Source organism: Heloderma suspectum, chromosome 1, assembly GCF_057233095.1.
Source record: "Heloderma suspectum isolate Gila_16-S chromosome 1, 16-S_ref, whole genome shotgun sequence".
Classification (NCBI taxonomy): Eukaryota; Metazoa; Chordata; class Lepidosauria; order Squamata; family Helodermatidae; genus Heloderma; species Heloderma suspectum.
This window is the reverse complement of record NC_139458.1, coordinates 334532200-334553461: the sequence shown is the minus strand read 5'-3', so window position 1 is coordinate 334553461 and position 21262 is coordinate 334532200. Positions and strand designations below refer to the sequence as shown.

The 21262-nt window shown below is 45.6% G+C and overlaps 1 protein-coding gene across 1 annotated transcript in view; it reads right to left on the bottom strand.

Moving 5' to 3' along the window:
- LAMA2 (laminin subunit alpha 2) overlaps positions 1 to 21262 on the bottom strand; it is a 619437-nt gene that overhangs the window by 324413 nt on the left and 273762 nt on the right. Inside the window, exon 12 of the mRNA XM_084827486.1 lies at positions 20736 to 20909. Coding sequence (XP_084683612.1) covers positions 20736 to 20909 — 174 coding nt within the window. The remainder of the gene's footprint in view (positions 1 to 20735; positions 20910 to 21262) is intronic.

The following is a 21262-nucleotide window of genomic DNA, read 5'->3' as shown; positions in this document are numbered from 1 at the left end:
TTTTTATGATATCACTGAAGGATATTGGTGCAATAATAAACACATCCATCTCCCTTCCCCACTTTATTCTGTTTTTAAAATACCTGTTGGTACCTGCTGCAGCATTATCATTTTTTATAAACAAAATATAACATAAAAACAGATTGTACTGAGGCCACTCGGTACTTTTATGCAGCAGGTGTGCTTGCTGTAGATATACTGGTGCTACACTGGTATTCCTGCAGTGAACATATAAAATTTGGATGACAGGCATGCATACTTAGGGCCGGCCCTACCATTAGGCAGAGTGAAGCAGCTACCATAGGCATCAGCTTTTGAGACTTATGAAAAGGCAGCAAGTGTTAGTTCTTTAGGGCACAATCCTATGGCAGCTAGACAGCAGCTAGGTGGCCATGGGATTGTTTGGTTTCCAGGAACTGACCTCAGAGCCTGCACTCTGAGGTTGGTTTCTGGAAAACTGCTTCCCTGACCCCTCCCCTGCCACCTCCTAGGCAGGGTGGATCATCCCTCGGCTCCACGCCCAGAAGAGCAGCCCAGTGCGGAGCAAAAGGGGGCATTCCCAGAGGCAGGGAGTGTGGAAGTGCCAGTACAATGCTTCCTATGCATCATCCATCCTACCACCCCGCCCACTTGGAAGTCCTGCAGCTAGACAGCCGAAATTGGCCATCTAGCCACAAATGTAGAGTGACCAGAGCATGGAGGAAAAGATCCCCTCTGCGCTCTGCCTGCCCTGCATTGGTTATATGGTTGCCTCTGAGTCTGGAGGCGGCCACCTATCCCAATAGAACTGCTCCCTTAATTTGTTATTATTGTACTTTCGCTGCCAGGGATGGGGAGAAGTGCTTGTGGGATTTTCTTCCTCATGTGCAAAAATAACTTGCCCGGCTTTGGGTGCCAAGCATCTTGACTTGGGTGCTTAGGGGAGGGGCAGCGCCATTTGCTGCTGTGCCGCAGGCAACAAAATGTCTTGGGACAGTCCTGTGGATCCTTACACATCCTTAGATATGTGCCTGGGAGCCTCAGTAGAATTGCTGCACCTGTACATGCTTAAGGACATATACCTGTCATCCACAATTTAAGCATTTCCAGCTGGTCACAGAACTGCAGTGTAAAATGTGGACTCAGAGAGAAACACACACACACACACACACACACCTGTTCCAAATCAAATACACAAACACACATACATCACAGAAGAGAAAAAAGGCTCAGTTCGTATACCCTCTAACCGGGCCTGTATACAAATTCTAATAGGCCTAACTAAAAAAGACAAAGAGAAAGATTTGGAAAGTTGTTGTTGTTGTTGTTGTTGCTGTTGTTGTTGAGTCGTTAAGTCGTGTCTGACTCTTCATGACCCCATGGACCATAGCACGCCAGGCCTTCCTGTCCTCCGCTCTCTTCTGGAGTGTGCTCAAGTTCATATTCATTGCATCGGTGATGCAGTCTAGCCATCTCATCCTCTGCCGTCCCCTTCTCCTTTTGCCTTCAATCTTTCCCAGCATCAGGGTCTTTTCCAGTGACTTCTCTCTTCGCATTAGGTGGCCAAAATATTTGAGCTTCAGCTTCAGTATCTGTCCTTCCAATGAGCAGTCAGGGTTGATTTCCTTTAGGACTGACTGATTGGACCTCCTTGCAGTCCAGGGGACTCGTAAGAGTCTTCTCCAGCACCACAGTTCGAAAGCATCAATTTTTCGGCGCTCAGCCTTCCTTACAGTCCAGCTCTCACAGCCATATGTTACTACTGGGAAAACCACTGCTTGGATTATACGAACCCTTGTCAGCAAGGTGATGTCTCTGCTTCTTACTATGCTGTCTAGGTGTGCCGAGGCTTTCCTCCCAAGGAGCAAGCGTCTTTTAATTTCATGGCTACAGTCACCATCTGCGGTGATCTTGGAGCCCAAGAAAGTATAATCTGTCACTGCTTCCATTTCTTCCCCTTCTATAGGCCAGGAAGTGATGGGGCCAGATGCCATGATCTTCGCTTTTTTAATGTTGAGTTTCAAACCAGCTTTTGCACTCTCCACTTTCATCCTCAACAAGAGGCTCTTTAGGTCCTCTTCACTTTCTGCCATTAGGGTGGTATCATCTGCGTATCTGAGGTTGTTTATAATTCTCCCGGCAATCTTAATTCTGACCTGTGATTCATCCAACCCGGCGTTTCTCATGATGTACTCTGCATATAAGTTAAATAAGCAGGGTGACAATATACAGCCTTGTCGTATTCCTTTCCCAATTTTGAACCAATCGGTTGTTCCATGTCCGGTTCTTACTGTTGCTTCTTGACCCTCGTACAGGTTTCTCAGGAGACAGGTAAGGTGGTCTGGTACTCCCATCACTTTCAGAATTTGCCACAGTTTGTTGTGATCCACACAATCAAAGGCTTTAGCGTAGTCAATGAAGCAGAAATAGACGTTTTTCTGGAATTCTCTTGCTTTCTCCATGATCCAGTGAATGTTGGCGATTTGATCTCTAGTTCCTCTGTCTCTTCGAAACCCCGTTTGTACTTCCAGTAGTTCTCAGTTCACATGGTGCTGAAGCCTAGCTTGTAGGATTTTGAGCATACCCTTGCTGGCATGTGAAATGAGCGCAATTGTGCAGTAGTTTGAACACTCTTTGGCATTGCCCTTCTTTGGAACTGGAATGTAAACTGACCTTTTCCAGTCTTGTGGCCACTGTTGAGTGTTCCAAAGTTGTTGGCATATTGAGTGCAGCACTTTAACAGCATCATCTTTTAGGATCTTAAAATAGCTCAGCTGGAATACTGTCATCTCCGCTAGCTTTGTTGTTACTAATACTTCCTAAGGCCCACTTGACTTCACTCTCGAGGATGTCTGGCTCAAGTTCAGTGACCACACTATCATGGCTATCAGGGACATTAAGATCTTTCCTGTATGGTTCTTCTGCATATTCTTTCCACCTCTTCTTAATCTCATCTGCTTCTGTTAGGTCCCTCCCTTCATGCCCGTCTTTGCACAAAACGTTCCCTTGAGATCTCCAATTTTCTTGAAAAGATCTCTAGTCTTTCCCATTCTATTGTTTTCCTCAATTTCTTCGCATTTATTTATTTATTTATTTATTTATTTCATTTCTATACCGCCCAATAGCCGAAGCTCTCTGGGCGGTTCACAAAAATTAAAAACAAACAACACACAATAAAACAATTTAAAATATATAGAACATTAAAACCACAATATAACAATTCAACCACAATAAAACCTAGCAGCAGTGCAGGAGTTTAAAATACAGACTTAAAACAGCAAAGCTAAAAAATTAGAAAGCTAAAATGCTAAAATGCCTGGGAAAATAAAAAGGTCTTCACCTGGCGCTGAAAGGAATACAATGTAGTTGCCAGGCAAACCTCACTAGGGAGCTCATTCCAGAGCCGGGGTGCCACAGCAGAAAAAGCCCTCCTCCTAGTAGCCACCCGCCTCACTTCCTTTGGCAGGGGCTCACGGAGAAGGGCCGCTGACAATGATCTTAAGGTCCGGGCAGGCACATATGGGAGGAGGCGATCCTTCAGGTAACCTGGCCCCAAGCCGTTAAGGGCTTTGAATGTTAACACCAGCACTTTGAATCGGGCCTGGAAATGGACTGGCAGCCAGTGCAGCTGGAAAAGTAGTGGCATAATATGAGCTTGCAGGCCAGTCCCTGTTAACAAACTTGCTGCCCTATTTTGGACCAGCTGAAGTTTCCGGACCATTTTCAAAGGCAGCCGCATGTATAACGCATTGCAGTAATCCAGACGAGAAGTTATCAGAGCATGGATAACTGTAGCTAGGCTATCTCTGTCCAGATAAGGGCGTAGTTGGTATACCAGCCTAAGCTGATAAAAAGTGCTCCATGCCACTGAGTTCACCTGTGCCTCAAGGGACAGTTCTGGATCCAAGAGCACCCCCAAACTACAAACCTCATCCTTTAGGGGGAATGCAATCCCCTCCAGAACAGGTTGGATATCACCTAGCCGGGCAGACGAACCACCCACTAACAGTACCTCCGTCTTGTCTGGATTGAGTTTCAGTTTATTGGCCCTCATCCAGTCCATTACCATGCCCAGGCACTGATTCAGAACAGCCACTGCCTCACCTGGTTTTGATGAGAAAGAGAGGTAGAGCTGGGTGTCACCTGCATATTGATGGCACCTCAGCCCACACCTCCGGATAACCTCCCCCAGTGGTTTCATGTAGATGTTAAACAGCATGGGGGATAAAATAGAGCCTTGTGGCACAATTGCCATGGCACAGAGCAATAATCCCCCAGCACCACCTTCTGGAATCGGCCATCTAAGTAGGAGCAGAACCACTGTAGTGCAGTGCCTCAAACTCCTAACCCAGACAACCTATCCAGAAGGATACCATGGTCGATGGTATCGAAAGCCGCTGAGAGGTCCAAGAGAATCAACAGGGTCGCACTCCCCCTGTCCCTCTCCCAGCAGAGGTCATCCCACAGGGCGACCAAGGCAGTTTCCGTTCCAAAACCAGGCCTGAAGCCCGATTGAAATGGATTTAGATAATCCGTTTCATTCAACAGTGCCTGGAGTTGTCCTACAACCACCCGCTCAAGCACCTTGCCCAGGAAGGGGATGTTGGCCACTGGCCTATAATTGTTAACATCCTCTGGGTCCAGGTTAGGCTTTTTCAGAAGTGGTCTAATTACCACCTCTTTTAAAGTGGCAGGCACCACTCCCTCTCTCAAGGAGGAATTTACAACCTCCTGGACCCAGCCAGACATCCCCTCCTTGTTTGATTTAATAAGCCATGAAGGGCAAGGGTCAAGCACACAAGTGGTCGATCGGACTTGGCCAAGCACCTTGTCTGCATCCTCAGGCCTCAGTAACTGAAACTCATCCAATAAAACTGGACCAGACGGTGCTCTGAACGCCTCTACCAATGGAAATGCATTAATGGTGGTGTCCAATTCATGACGAATCTGAGCGACTTTATCCTCAAAGTGCCGTGCAAACTTGTCACAGCATGCTACTGAGGGTTCCACCATCTCTCTCCCTGGCCCAGAATGTAACAGGCCGCGAACCACTTGGAAAAGCTCCACTGGACGACACTGAGAAGATGCAATGCTGGTGGGAAAGAACTGTGTCTTTGCCACCCTCACCGCCACAGAGTAGGCTCGATAGTGGGCTCTTACCTGTGTTCGGTCAGACTCAGCACGAGTTTTCCTCCACCTGCGTTCTAGCCGTCTCCCCTCTTGCTTCATTGCCCTCAGCTCAGGCGTATACCAAGGAGCTGGCCGGGCTCTGCTCAGAGGGAGAGGGCGCTTGGGTGAGATCGTTTCAACCACCCGAGTCATCTCTGCATTCCACAGAGCGACCTGGGCTTCGACAGGAGCACCAGCCATACCAGCAGGAAAATCCCCCAGAGCCCTCTGGAATCCATCGGAATCCATTAATCTCCAGGGGCGGACCATTTTAATAGGTCCCCCACCCTTGCAGAGGGGGAAGGCTGCCAGGAGTCTAAACCTCAGCAGGAAGTGATCTGTCCATGACAAAGGGACAGATGTTAATTCCTCCACTTTCAGATCACCATTCTCCTGCCCAGTCGAGAAAACCAGATCAAGTAGGTGTCCTTTTATATGCGTTGGGCCGATGACATGTTGGGACAGCCCCATGGTTGTCATGGCGGCCATGAAGTCCTGAGCCGCCCCGGATACAGTGGCCTCGGCATGGAAGTTGAGATCCCCCAGGACCATCATCCTAGGGGTCCTCAACACCAAGTCTGAGACCACCTCCGTCAGCTCAGGCAGGGAGTCTGATGGGCAGCGGGGTGGGCGGTACACCAACAGAATACCTAATCTGTCCCGGGTACCCAACACAAGGTACAAACACTCAAGATCTGCACTCAAATGAGCAGGAAGCCTGGAGAGGGAGATTGAATTCCTATAGACCATGGCAACCCCACCTCCCCAACCCTCAAGTCGGTGTTGGTGCTGCACCGGGTACCCAGGAGGGCACAGCTGGGAGAGAGTGACCCCTCCCAGTTCCCCCACCCAGCATTGTTCATTTGAGAAGGCCTTCTTGTCTCTCCTTGCTGTTCTCTGGAACTCTGCATTCAGTTGGATATATCTTCCCCTTTCTCCCATGCTTTTCGCTTCCCTTCTTTCCTCAGCTACTTGTAAAGCCTCATCAGACAGCCACTTTGCTTTCTTGCATTCCTTTTCTTTGGGATGGATTGAGTTGCTGCCTCCTGAACAATGTTACAGACCTCCGTCCATAGTTCCTCAGGCGCTCCGTCTATCAGGACTAATCCCTTAAATCTATTCCTCACCTCCACTCCACTGTATATTCATAAGGGAGATAATTTAGGTCATACCTGAATGGTTTAGTGGTTTTCCCTAGGTTCTTCATTTTAAGTCGAAATTTTGCAATAAGAAGCTCATGATCTGAGCCACAGTCAGCTCCAGGTCTTGTTTTTACTGACTGTATAGAGCTTCTCCATCTTTGGCTGCAAAGGACATAATCAATCTGATTTCGATATTGACCATCTGGTGATGTCCATGCGTAGAGTCGCCTCTTGTGCTGTTGGAAAAGAGTGTTTGCTATGATCAGCGTGTTCTCTTGCAGAACTCTATTAGCCTTTGTCCTGCTTCATTTTGTACACCAAGGCCATGCTTGCCTGTTATCCCGGTGATTTCTTGACTTCCTACTTTAGCATTCCAATCCCCTATGATGAAGAGGACATCTTTTTTTGGTGTTAGTTCTAGAAGGTGTTGTAGGTCTTCATAGAACCGATCAACCTCAGCTTCTTCGGCATCAGTGGTTGGGGCATAGACCTGAATTACTGTGATGTTGAATGGTTTGCCTTGGATTCGTACTGAGATCATTCTATTGTTTTTGAGATTGTACCCCAGTCCTGCTTTTCCCACCCTTTTGTTGACTATGAGTGCTTCTCCATTTCTTCTAAGGGATTCTTGCCCACAGTAGTAGATATAATGGTCACCTGAATTAAATTCGCCCATGCTTGTCCATTTTAGTTCGCTGATTCCCAAGATGTCAATGTTTAATCTTGCCATCTCATGTTTGACCACCTCCAGCTTACCTTGATTCATTGATCTTACATTCCAGGTTCCTAAACAATATTGTTCTTTACAGCATCAGACTTTCTTTTCACCACCAGACACATCCACAGCTGAGTGTCCTTTCGGTTTTGGCCCAGCTGCTTCACTCTTTCTGGCGCTACCTGGAAATTCCCTCTGCTCTTCCCCAGTAGTATATTGGACACCTTCCGACCTGAGGGGCTCATCTTCCGGCGTCATCTCTTTTAGCCTTGTGATAAGTTCCATGGGGTTTTATTGGCAAGAATACTGGAGTGGGTTGCCATTTCCCTCTCCATTGGACCACATTTTGTCAGAACTCTCCACAATGACCTGTCTGTCTTGGGTGGCCCTGCACAGCATAGCTTATGGCTTCACTGAGTCACATAAGCCCCTTTGCCACAACAAGGCAGTGATCCATGAAGGGGATTGGGAAAGTAGTGCTTGCCAAATATGGAGAGGAAGATAGTGCTATGGAAATGGCAGAGCAGGGGGGTGGGAGGCTATTCAGCCAAGGTAGCTCAGGTGGTGGTGATAATGGTGGACAGAAACTGATAGATTTAGAAGAGAAGAGAAGAGAAGAGAAAAAAGAAAAGAAAAGAAGCAAGAACAGATATAATTACATGACTTTAGATGAACGAGAATCCAAACACTTCCTGGTTGGTTGCAAAAAGTAAGAAAAATGCTGAGGGCACAACCCACCCTTAGCTTTCTCAGCTGTAGTAACAAATTCTCTGTAGCAGCACCCACTACAAAACCCTCCCCCATGCAGTTTGGGAAGTAGAAAATGTAACATCTTTTAAACACCTCCTGAAAACACACCTTTTCATACAGGCTTTCCCTGGGTTGTAACTGCTGCTGGGTTTTACCTTGGTTTTACTTGGTATTTTAAATTTTTAAAAGTTTTATATTATGTGTGTTTTCTCAAGTTGTATTTTATGGTTTTAACTGTGAACTGCCCAGACAGCCTCAGCTACTGGGCAGTATAAAAATGTAATAAATAATAAAATACATAAATAAAATTCAAAAGGAAATGGATATATTGGGGCAAAGTAGTGAGGCAAGCAGGGGGTCTCTGGCCCTGGAAATGTGGCATAGGTGTCAGAATAGAGCAGAGAATTGTGCTAGGAAAGAGTCATGATGAATGGTATTAAAACCAACTGGACCCTGGAGTTATTCTTAGCTCTAAGACACACCATCATGGGGGATGCCCAAGTAGAAAGAATGAACACTGGCTGCCCCAACTAGGGGGGATCTATAGGTTCAAAACAAAGGGAACTCAGTGATCAGACCAGGATAGGTCAAAACAAAGGGAACAATAGTTTGGTTCTGACAACTGAATAGAAGGCTCAGGGAGATTCCCTGCACCTTGATTAATTTTCCATCTAGCTGGTTATACAAAGAAGTGTTGCATAATGTTTAAAACAAAAGCTGTCATCAAGGATGCTCAGGCACAACTTGACCTGGGAGATGGGGATGCTTCTGGACTGGACCATTTTTCCCTGCTAGGGCTTTTGATTGGCCAGATCAAAGGTAACCATGTGGGTTTGTTGGTTAGATGATGGTGTAGCCATCAGGCAGGGATTTGCATGTTTTCCCACAGTCACAGGGAACAACTTTCTTTATTCTAATTAAGGAGGAAATTAGCATATTTTCTATGATTCCTGTGCTTCTGTGGCAGTTCCAAAGCCATACCATCTTTCCTGACAGCTTTTTAGGCCATGCCTTCCACAACTAAAATAGATCCTTGAGCCAGGGGGTCCGAGTAATACTAATTAAATCCGTAGTGCGCAATACAAGTGTCAGAAAGCCAACATATCTGAAGCTCCTTTTCAGTTTGGAGCTTCCACTTCTACAAATTTGAATAATCTGAAAAAACGTATCCCTGTCCCAGGTTGTGTCTCACAGGGTTTTACTCTGGTTTTCATGAGCTTCTTTAGGATGTAACCATCATTTCCCGCACTGCAGGGTCCTGCAGAGGCAGTAGGGGGCTGAGAAATGTTTCTTCCAAGGTACCAGATTCACCAATGTCTCTGCACCAGGATCTTCCCAACGTTCTATTCCCACTCTGCTTTAGGGCTGGATGGACTCACTTGTGCCTGACTTGTGGGGGCACTCACCGAGTCACCGCTGCTGCCTGCCCCCACAAGCCGGGCTGCGCAAGCTCTGGAGGTCTTGGCAAGCAGTCCAGAAGAGCCCTGCAATACTGTTGGCAGCGAAAGGCCGGTAGATTTATGTAAGTATAAGAGACTTACATAAAATGACTGGCCTGTTCCCGCTGCCACCGCTGCTCCCACTGTAGCTGTAGCGGGGGCAGGGGGGGAGGAGATGAGGAACTCCCTTCTGCCTCTCTTGTCTGTGCTACAGTGGCAGCGACAGGGACAGGCTGGTTGTTTTATGGAAGTGTCTTACGCTTACGTAAAATGACCGGCCTGTCCCTGCCACTGCCGCCACTGCTGCTGCTGTAGCAGGGGGTGGGGGTGGGAGGCGGAGATGAGAGGAGCTTCCTTCTGCCCCTCTCGTCACTGCTACAGTGGCTCACTGAGGGAGTGGGCACCCACACATTTGCCTGACTCGCCACATGCTGAGCTGGGCAAGTGCTGTGGGTTGTGAACTGGTGTCCAGGGGGCTGTGCTGGTGATTTCTCACTGGGCTTTGAGCCCAAACCGGATGCCCATGCCAGCCGTACTTCTCTTAGATCAGATCACTCAAGCTGCAGAACAACTAGGTGTGTGCAAATGTTGTTTTTAAAACCTGCAGATTCATACAAGTCTTGGCTACTTCAGTGCAGGATAGTACTTTTTCTTGAGAACACAGCATTCAGAGAGATAAGGAGCATTTCTACATGAGACTTTTATTGTGCGCTTGTGATTGGTCGCTCACATTTTTTCTGGGTCCCTTACACAATGTTGTCAACCTCCAGGGCCCCTCCCATCCCTTATGGCCATTACAGAGGCTTAATTCTCTACAGGAAAAAAGTTACTTCAAAGTGCAATCACTTTCCAGTGAAATTCTGGAGTCATGAATTTGATAGCCCCATCTAGTGGCTGTGTAATGAAACTTAGAGTACTCACCTAGAAAGGCAGGGGGACACAGATGAAACCATGTGAAAAGGAGCAGAGCTCAATCCCGCAAGGAATTCAGAAGCAGAAGCCTCAGTAAGGGTGCGGGATTTTAGCCTGGCATAGAAATGCTCAAGAAAACATTAAACAAAACAGACAACTATAAAGGAACAAAAGGATGAAAATTACTTCTAGCTTTTTTGCCAGGTCTACATGGAAGGTAATATGCTGAGCTGGTTCTAAAACTCAAATATTACTGACCTATGAGCTCAGTTACTTACATTTGTAGTGAGCCCACAAGGGACAGCATTTCCCTCAGGAAAAGAGTGAAACGTGACATTATTTTGCTTCCCAGGGAAAGCATCCCTCATTCCACATACAGAAGCAGACTGGACTGACTGGCAGTTGAATCTTACTTCAACACTGGTGACAGGAGAGCATCTTCCACTGCATTTGAGGGCAGGAGCCAAGCTTATGGGTGGCAGGGCAGGCTGCATGGCGCACACAGCTCTGTCCGCCAACACCTTGCCACTGCTCTGTGTCCCCAGCACCCTCCACCTGAGACAGCTGCCTCACTCTGGAAACATTACATAAGCAGAAACTTCCATTTTCAAAGAGTCCTTAGGGAAGAGAGCTTTAGCTTTTATGGTGCTGGTCCAATCAGCTTCAAGAAGCTGAACAATTAGCTGATGCTAATTTTATTTCTTTGTTTGTTTGTTTGTGGTTTTCATATACCGCTGAATATAATTAAAAAATCCCTCAACGGTTCACAATATTAAAATGCAATATTAAAAACAAAACATTAAAACACAACATTAAAACATAGCATTAAAAACACTACCAACTACAGTAAAAAATCAAGGAGCAGTAAAATGGTGTGGTGTAATTTTTAACCTCAGCCAATACTTGCTAGCCAAGTGAATCATGTACTTTCTTGGAAACTGGCCATTGCTCAATATGGTAAAAAGATTCCCAGCTGTGCTACCTTATAAGTTTTAAGAGTCTAGATTTGCAAACTTTTATCACTGGGTATCAGATGGGTCTCCTCTCTCTCTCTCTCTCTCTCTCTCTCTCACACACACACACACACACACACAGCATTGTAAGTGTCCTGTTGAACTAAAATCTTCACAAACTCCACTTGCCACATGGAGAGAAGTAGTAGAGAATGGGGAAAGTCAAGAAGATGTCTCAAGAAAACAGGGTTCTCGGACTGGATCACAGCTAAATCTCTGGTGTCTACACTGAGATGACATTTCAAAACTCAGGCACAACCCTGTTATGATCAATGATAATGTTGTCATAGCGCCAGAGGAATAAAGGCTGCTTGGTTATGTGTGTACGTGTGAGGTTTGGGATGTTTTTTGTATTGTTACAATCTGTTGTAAGCTGTCTGAAAACTATTCAGCTGAAAGGCGAGGTATACATCTTCTAAATAATAAATAAACTAAACATAAAATTTCAGTGGGAGGTAGATTGCACTCCAAGTATATGTAATAAAATAAATACATATATGACTAGGGATAGAATGTAAATGTATAAGGTATGGCAATGAAACAAGAGAAGGTTAAAAGAAAAATGGACAGAAAGGTCACGATCTCTTGTATACTGAAGTCTTTCTACACACTACCTTAGGCAATACATCTCAGAAAATCACATATGCAATGGAGATTATTGTGTTTGTTTATTGTGTAACACAATAACACATTATTGTGTCTGTAGCACCGCAAGCAAATATTATCTAGAAAGGCTGTTTTAATCCAGTTTCATCTATTTAGAGAAATTTCTATTGCGTTTACAAATAATAACCTGCAATATTCCATTTCCATAGCAATATACTAAATCACCTTGGCTAAGTATGTCATCATGGCTATAATTTACATGATAAAAATGACAGTTAAGATGTACTATGGTAATTTGTGAGTGCTTTCAGTACTACTGTAGTATCAAAAATTTATACGGTTCAGTTATTAAGGCAAATTGTTTCATTCATACAGAGATGTCTGACAGTAAACCAAAGTCCTTTCAAATTACAAGAGGAAAAAATGCCTTCCATGTTCAAACACATTGCACACATTCTTTCCATTATTTTGCTTCCTGACTAGGAAAAAAGGACCTGCAAAGTATCTTCTATAAGCACAAGAAATGTTCATTACCTATGAACATTACAAACAAAACCGCGATTGCGCCAAATGGACTTAAGTCTCCTTAGCAATCTATAGCCCTGAACAAGATGTCCATATTTTTTGGAAGAGGTTAATCTTTACTTGCTCACTTACCTTCTGTCATACTGATTTCTAGCCAAGAAGAAAAAGCTAAAGAAGCCTTGAGGAACTACCTTGGGAGCTGTTCTTAGAGTTTCAAATAAATACCATAAGCAAGAAGATGCAACAAACCAACTAACCAACCAACCAACCCAAAAGATCAAGCTTCAGTTTTATACGTGCTCAGATTCTGTACATTTTCAGTAGTGCAGCCAACTGTCTACATGCCTTTATCTAGCTGCTACAATTCACAGGGGTAGTCTAATGCTCATTCAGAGGGTCTGTCCTATGGTATACAATGTTAGGGCTGTAAACCTAAACTCTAATTGAAAACACAGTCCTTTGACAAAAGGTTCACCCCAGGTGGTGGTGATCCTGGATAGGCCAGGATTTAGAACTGGAGTGTATATGGGGGACTATCCAACTGTATCCCAGTCCTATCACTACTGATGTTCTACTGTTTTTCCCCATTGCCTAGCAAGTGCTAGTTATGTTGCGCAAGCTAGTTATGTTAAGGACATAAGAAGAGCCATGCTGGATAAGACCAAGAGATATCTAGTCCAGCATGCTGGTCATACAGTGGCCAACCAGCTGCCCCTGGGAAACCCACAAGCATGACAAGAGTGCAACAGCACCCTCCCGCCCATGTTCCCTTGCAACTGGGATAATAGGCATACTACCTCTAAAACTAGAGGTAGCATATAACCATCAGGACTAGCAGGCATCAATAGCCTTCTCCTCCAGGAATTTGTCCAACCCCTTTTTAAAGCCATCCAAATTGGTGGTCATCACTAACTTTTGTGGAGAAGAAGTACTTCCTTTTATCTGTCCTGAATATTCCACCAATCATCTTCATGGGATGACCCCGGGTTCTAGTATTATGAGAGAGGGAGAAAAATCTCTCCCTATCCACTTCCTTCATACCATGCAAGTAGGGATGGCGGAGAATTTCTCCCCGAAACTTCGGGGGGCCGAGCGCCAACGTGTTCGGCCTCCCGAACAAGTTTTGGGGAGAAATCCTCCGCCCCCCCCGCCCCCCGCGCCCCCCCCCTGGGACGGGACTTACCTTCCCTGAACGTCCCTCCCGGCGGCGGGTCCGGCTGGCGGTTCGTCCGGTGTTCGAGCGGGGCGGGAGCGGCAGCCGGTCTTTCGACCGGCTGCCGCCCCCGCCATTGCAATGAAAGAAAAAAAAAAAACACGTCCCCTGATAGGCTACGTGACGATTCACGTAGCCTATCACGGCTAGATCTGGAAAGTCAGCCGTGATAGGCTACGTGAATCGTCACGTAGCCTATCACGGGTGACTTTAAAAAAAAAAAAAAGTGTGTACGGATAATGGCGGCCCCCATAGGGAGCCACCATTCCCGTTCCTTATTTGGTCGCTGTAGTCTACGTCAATGTTTACATAGACTACGGCGAAAATAAGGGCAACGCTATTTGCGTTGCCCTTATTTTCGCCGTAGTCTACGTAAACATTGACGTAGACTACAGCAACTAAATAAGGAACGCGAATGGCAGCTCCCTATGGGGGCCGCCATTCGCGTACGCGCTTTTTTTTTTTAAAGTCACCCGTGATAGGCTACATGACGATTCACGTAGCCTATCACGGCTGACTTTCCAGATCTAGCCGTGATAGGCTACGTGAATCGTCACGTAGCCTATCAGGGGATTTTTTTTTTTTTTTTACTTTCGTGTTCGCGGCCGGGCGAGGCGGGAAGCCTCCTCCCCGGCCTGAATTTCGGCCGGGCGAGGCGGGAAGCCTCCCCCCCGGCCTGAATTTCGGCCGGGTGAGGCGGGAAGCCTCCCCCCCCCGGCCTGAACTTCGCGGGGGGAGCAGCGAAGCGCTCCCCCCCACCGCGAAAAAGCTGCGAGAAAAGGTAAGTGACTTTCGTTCACCCCTACATGCAAGTAGGTAATATTGCTCAATCCAAAGATCGTTGCAAAAGATACAAACTTAAAATTTAAAACGCTATTATACAAAATCAAAAATTACACATAAGGTTAAAACAACAAAACTATAAGATACATATCAAGCCTTTGTTGTTGTTCAGTCGTGTCCGACTCTTCGTGACCCCATGGACCATAGCACGCCAGGCCTTCCTGTCCTCCACTCTCTCCCGGAGCGTGCTCAAGTTCATATTCATTGCATCGGTGATGCTATCTAGCCATCTCATCCTCTGCCATCCCCTTCTCTTTTTGCCTTCAAACTTTCCCAGCATCAGGGTCTTTTCTAGTGAGTTTTCCCTTCGCATTAGGTGGCCAAAATATTTGAGCTTCAGCTTCAGTATCTGTCCTTCCAATGAGCAGTCAGGGTTGATTTTCTTTAGGATTGACTGATTGGACCTCCTTGCAGTCCAAGGGACTCGTAAGAGTCTTCTCCAGCACCACAGTTCAAAAGCATCAATTCTTCGGTGGTCAGCCTTCCTTATAGTCCAGCTCTCACAGCCATAGTTTAAAATAAGGTAGATATGCAACAAAAATATAGCCTTACATGGCTTAGGACCACAATACCTGATGGAGCGCCTCTCCCAACACGAACCTACCTGTATACTATGCTCAATATCTAAGGCCCTCCTCCAGCTGCCTACACCAAGGGAAGCTTGGAAGATGGCAACAAGGGAGAGGGCCTTTTTGGTGGTGGCCCCTAATTTTGGAAAGATCTCCCTGACAAGGCATGCCTGGCACCAACACTGTTATCTTTTTGGTCCCAAGTTAAGACCTTTCTCTTCTCCCATGCATTCTGCAATATATGATAAGTGTTTAATTGATCCTGGAATGTCTTATGGTTATGGTTGTTTGTTTTTGAGATTTTTGTTTGAGGTTACTTTAGATATATGTTTCTTTTGTGTATATTGTCTGTTCATGTGTTTTTTACGTAAATGGTTTTTAATTTCTGTATATTGTATTTTTAATGTTTTTAATCTTTGTAAACCACCCAGAGCTCCGGCTATTGGGCAGTATAGAAATGATGATGATGATGATGATGATGATGATGATGATAATAATAGCATAAAGGAATCTTTAATACCATGTCAATCACCTTACATTCATACCTCTGAATCTTTATAACACGTCATGCCGATAGTATCCAAAAACTTTGCTCTACATCTAGAGCAAAGATTACATGCATAATCTTGTACACCCTTATCACGTCTTCCCTTACCCTCCTTTTTTCCAAGCTAAACCATCCCAGCTGTTGTAACTTTCCTTCATAGGGAAGATGCTCCATCCCCTTGATAATTTTTGTTGCCTTTTTCTGTACGTTTCCCAACTCTACAACATCCCTTTATAGGTGTGGTGACCAGAACTGTACACAGGATGCCAAGTGTGGTTGCACCATAGATTTGAATAAAGGCAGTATGATATTGGCCGTTTTATTCTCAATTCCTTTTTATACCAGCATGGAACTGGCCTTTTTCAATATAGCAGCTACATACTAGGTTGACATTTTCATCGAGCTGTCCACCACAACCCTGAGGTCTCTTTCTTAGTCACTCACCTCTAGCTCTGATCCTAGCAGCTTATATTTGAAGTTGGCATTTTTTGCCCCAATGTGCATCACTTTACACTTTCTTACACTGAACCACACTTAACATTTTGATACCCATTCTCCCAGTTCGAAGAGATACTTTTGGAGGTCTACACAATCCTTTTTTTAAAAAAAAACCCACCTTAAATAATTTGGTGCCATCTCATTCCTAATTCCAGATCATTTACAAATAAATTGAAAAGCATTGGTCCCAATCCCAATCCCTGTGGGACCCCACTATTTACATCCCTCCCTTGGGAACATTTACCATTTATTCCTACTCTCTCCTTTCTGTTTTTTAACCAGTTACTGATCCTCAGATTCTCTTCCTGAAAATGTTAGTTCAGGCACAGGTATCTTTCCTACAGTCAGGGCCAGAAATATTGGAACAAAGAAAACTGTTTTGGCAGTTGGCCTCTGTACACTACCACATTGAAGTTGAAAGGAAACACACCCAGATGGGAGCGAAGTCAGGACTTTCAGCTGTAATTCAAGGGGTGTGACAAAAGTGGGGCACTAACCATTCAGGAAGGACAGCCAGTGGCATGAACACACCCCCATCGTTGGTGGCTCATAAGTAATGGAATGAATGGCTGACAAGCAGCTGCATGGCCAGGGTGGCCTGTTTCCTGGGTACCCCATGACCAATCAAGCAGCTAAAAGGCCTGGAGCTGGTTCTGAGCGTTACATTTGCATTTGGTAGCTGTTCACTGGAACTCCCAACATGAGGTCCAAAGAGGTTTCCATGCAAGTGAAGGAGGCCATCATTAGGCTGAGGAAACAAAATAAACCCATCAGAGAGATAGCAAAAACATTGGGAGTGGCCAACACAACAGTTTGGAACATCCTGAAAAAGAAGGAATTAACCGGCAAGCTCAGCAACAGCAAAAGGCCTGGAAGACCACAGAAGACAACTAAAGTGGATGACCGCAAAATGCTGCTCATGGTGAAGAGGAACCCTTTCACAACATCTAGCCGGGTCAAGAATGCTCTTGAGGAGGTAGGCATGTCATTGTCAACATCTACAGTCAAGAGACGGCTGTATGAATGTAAATACAGAGGCTTCACAACAAGCTGCCAACCACTGGTAACGCTCAAGAACAGACAGGCCACATTAGCCTTTGCCAGCAAATACCTAAAAAAGCCTGCCCAGTTCTGGAATAAGATTCTTTGGACTGATGAAACCAAGATTAACTTGTACCAGAATGATGGGAAGAGAAAAGTATGGAGAAGGAAAGGAACAGCTCATGATCCAAAGCATACCACATCATCTGTCAAACATGGTAGAGGCAGTGTTATGGCATGGGCATGCATGGCTGCCAATGGAACTGGGTCACTGATGTTTATTGATGACCTGACTGCTGATAAAAGCAGCAGGATGAATTCTGAAGTGTAGAGGGCTATACTTTCTGCTCAGATTCAGCCGAATGCTGCCAAACCGATAGGACGCCGCTTCATATTGCAGATGGATAATGACCCAAAACATACAGCAAAAGCTACCCAAGAGTTTCTCAAGGCAAAGAAGTGGGATGTTCTTCAATGGCCAAGTCAGTCACCTGATCTCAACCCAATAGAGCATGCTTTTCACTTCCTGAAGTCAAGACTGAAGGCAGAAAGACCCACAAACAAGCAGCAGCTGAAGGCAGCTGCAGTAAAGGCCTGGCAAAGCATCTCGAGGGAGGAAACTCAGCATTTGGTGATGTCCATGATTCCAGACTTCAGGCAGTCATTGACTGCAAAGGATTTTCATCCAGGTATTAAAGGCGATAATTAAGTTTGAAATTGTCAGGAGCACCCTAGCTGCCTCTTACAGTCCCCTCCAATAGCCAACTCAAGACACAGACAACGAGGATTCTTTCCAAGGCTTTATTCCTTTATTACTTAATGACTCTTACAGATACTAATCACTAGCAACTAAGCAAGGAACTGCACTGGGGTAGATAGCAGAGTAGCCTAAGCTCCAGGTAAGGCAGTTGGTCCCCCTTTGAAGGAGAAGTGCAGGAAGACTCTGAACTTATGGGCTATGGAGAGATCCTCCCTCTTTCCCTTGGGTCCTCGGGACGCGACTGTTGTTTCAGCACCAAACGAGCAGAGCGCCTCCTTTCGGTGCCCTCCATCTGTCGCCGCTCCCTGCGTCTGCGCTGAGCATCCAGCAAGCCCCCCTCCACCGCTCTCTCACTGACAGGGTCACTATCTCTCTCAGGAATGCTGGCAGGAGGAAGCTCTGCCAGCTGCTGTGCCTGTGAGAGATGAGCGAGCTCCTCTCCCATGGATTGCTGTTCTTCCTCAGAATCAGAACTGCTCTGGGGCTCTATGGGCTCAGTTTCCACCCTGACAGAAATGATGATGGTTTGTTCCATTACTTATGAGCCCCCAATGATGGGTGTGTGTGTATGCCACTGGCTGTACTTCCTGAATGGTTAGTGCCCCACTTTTGTCACACCCCTTGAATTACAGCTGAAAGTCCTGACTTCACTCCCATCTGGGTGTGCTTCCTTTCATCTTCAATGTGGTGGTGTACAGAGGCCAACTGCCAAAACAGTTATCCTTGTTCCAATATTTCTGGCCCTGACTGTATATCTTCTGCAGTGAAGACAGATGAAAAGAATGCATTCAGCTTTTCTGCAATCTCCTTATCCTCCGCAGTACTCCTTTAATGCCATTATCATTCAGTCCAACTGCCTCCCTAGCTGGTTTCCTGCTTCTGATATATTTAAAAAAGTCTTTATTGTTGGCTTTGATGTTGTTAGAGATATTCTCTTCAAAACGCTTTTTTGCATCTCTTACTGTCTGCTTGCATCTCCTTTGTGCAAGTCTGTGCTCCCTTTTGTTTTCCTCATTTCGGTAAGACTTATATTTTCTGAAGGAAGCCTTCCTTTCTTTCATAGCTTCCTTGACACTGCTCATGAACCATGTCGGTGACCTCTTCAACTTGGTGCTGCCCTTCCTAACCTGTGGTACACATTCTAGCTGAGCTTCTATTATTATGGTTTTGAGTAACCTCCAAGCATTTTGAAGAGAGTTAACCTTCTTGACTCCCCCTTTCAAATTCCTTTTTACCAGTTCCCTCATTTTAGAGAAGTTTCCTCTTTTGAAGCCAAATGTGACTGTGATGGACTTCCTTGGCAATTTTCCACTTAAATTTATATTAAATCTGATAGCGCTGCGGTCACTGTTTTCAATTGGTTCAACAACATTTACATCTCATACTAGGTCCTGTTCGACACCACTTAGGATTAAATCCAGGCTCACCTCCCCTCTGGTCACTTCCATGACCAACTGTTCTAGGGCACAATAGGGCATCGAGAAATGTAACTTCTTTGTCATAACTGCAGCATGCATTTGTCAAGACAATGTGGGACTGGATAAACATTGCAAAAGCCTTATGGCTGTGAGAGCTGGACTATAAGGAAGGCTGAGCGCCGAAGAATTGATGCTTTCGAACTGTGGTGCTGGAGAAGACTCTTACGAGTCCCCTGGACTGCAAGGAGGTCAAATCAGTCCATCCTAAAGGAAATCAACCCTGAGTGCTCATTGGAAGGACAGATACTGAAGCTGAAGCTGAAATATTTTGGCCACCTAATGCGAAGAGAAAACTCTCTGGAAAAGACCCTGATGCTGGGAAAGACTGAAGGCAAAAGGAGAAGGGGACGGCAGAGGATGAGATGGCTAGATAGCATCACCGATGCAATGAATATGAACTTGAGCATGCTCCGGGAGAGAGCGCAGGACAGGGAGGCCTGGCGTGCTATGGTCCATGGGGTCACGAAGAGTCGGACACGACTGAACAACTGAACAACAACAATGTGTGATCAGGCCTCATAGCCCTCTTCAGGCATGGGAGATCATAGGAGCGTGTAACTCTGTCCCATGCAACTGGTAGGCATTTTGAAGTCTCAAGATTGTCCAAGACTGGGTGAAATACAAGGAGCCTTCTGCCTTGCCTGGACACTAGAGGTATCTTCTGCCAGTAAAAAAAAAAAGTTTCATTCTGCTGGTGTGCTAAGCTCTAGGCTGGCCTTCCCCAACCAAGTGCCCTCCAGATGTGTTGGACTGCAACTCCCATCATTCCTAGCCACTGCCACCATGGCCGATGGATTGTGTCTCTGTTACTTAGTCGCAGGGGGAAAATGAAATGACCGGTAGCCTCATTAGCACGAGGACCAGAATGGCTATGCTTTTATGCCTCTGCTGTGAGCAAACTGCCTGGCTGCATTTGTCTGTTGGTGAAGATAGGGGAGGGAAAATGGCATATATCAGAAAGGCATAAGACTTTAGAAGATGGGTCAGCTTGTAAGCAACTGTGTGGGATTAAACAATGCAATAAAGCCTGTAAATGCTTTAGCAGTGCACCATGCTGGAATCTCAGGGTAGAACTCCCTGCACTCAAGTTTCCCACTAAGCATTACATGTTTCCTAGCACACCCACTCAACATCTGATTTCTGTCAGCATCTGTGTAAACTAAGTGGGAACGAACCAGCGAAATCTGAAAGCGCAGTAAGGGAGAGAAAGACTACTTGAAAGAAACCCATGTTCTTCGCACAAAATAGACCACAGCCATTTCATCCCAGAAATAATACTGCAAATTATCTGAGCTTTCCTAACACCCAACACGAGAAGCTGCCAGGAGGCTCCTGGAGCAGGAGCACGTTGCTTAGTCTACTTACCCTTTGCCTCGTGTCTCACAGGGATTCTCTGTCTACCTATGTCAGTTGCTTTCGGGAAGCAATTATGCTGGTTTATCCAATAAAGGAGAGCTCAAAAAAATATATAATTGCTTACATCTTTCACTATTAATAAATCAAATTAACACCCAAGCAAAGACCATCTGCACTTACTTTATTGCCCAAATAAGGACTGGGTGCGCTCCAATAATACATCTGCTGCAGAACGGTCCTCGCAGCCACATTGCTGATGCTAAGCTGCTGTGGTCCATCAAAGCTGTCCTGCTGAGGAGTAACTCTTGTGTGACCAGGTACATCTGTCAGGTACCAGCCATTCATGTCCCCAATCTAGGGTGACAAAAGAAAATACCTCTTAATATCCATACACTGAAATCTGTGCAAGCTACTTCCTTTCTTTCTGTATTCCTTTCTTATTTCTTTTCTGTTTTCATATTCATAATTTGGAGACATTCCATTAATATAGCTGGGGAGAGTAGGGCTTGCCATATTCCTTCTAGTAAATGAGTACAGTAACTTATGAATAAAGGAATTCCTGGTCTTTCCATACTTAGTGAAATCAAGAGGCTTAGGGTGCAATCCTCTGCATGTTTAGACAGAGAAAAGGCCTACAACTCCCAGCATTCCCCAGCCAGCAAAGCTGGCTGGGGAATGGTGGGAGTTGTAGGCCTTTTCTCTGTCTA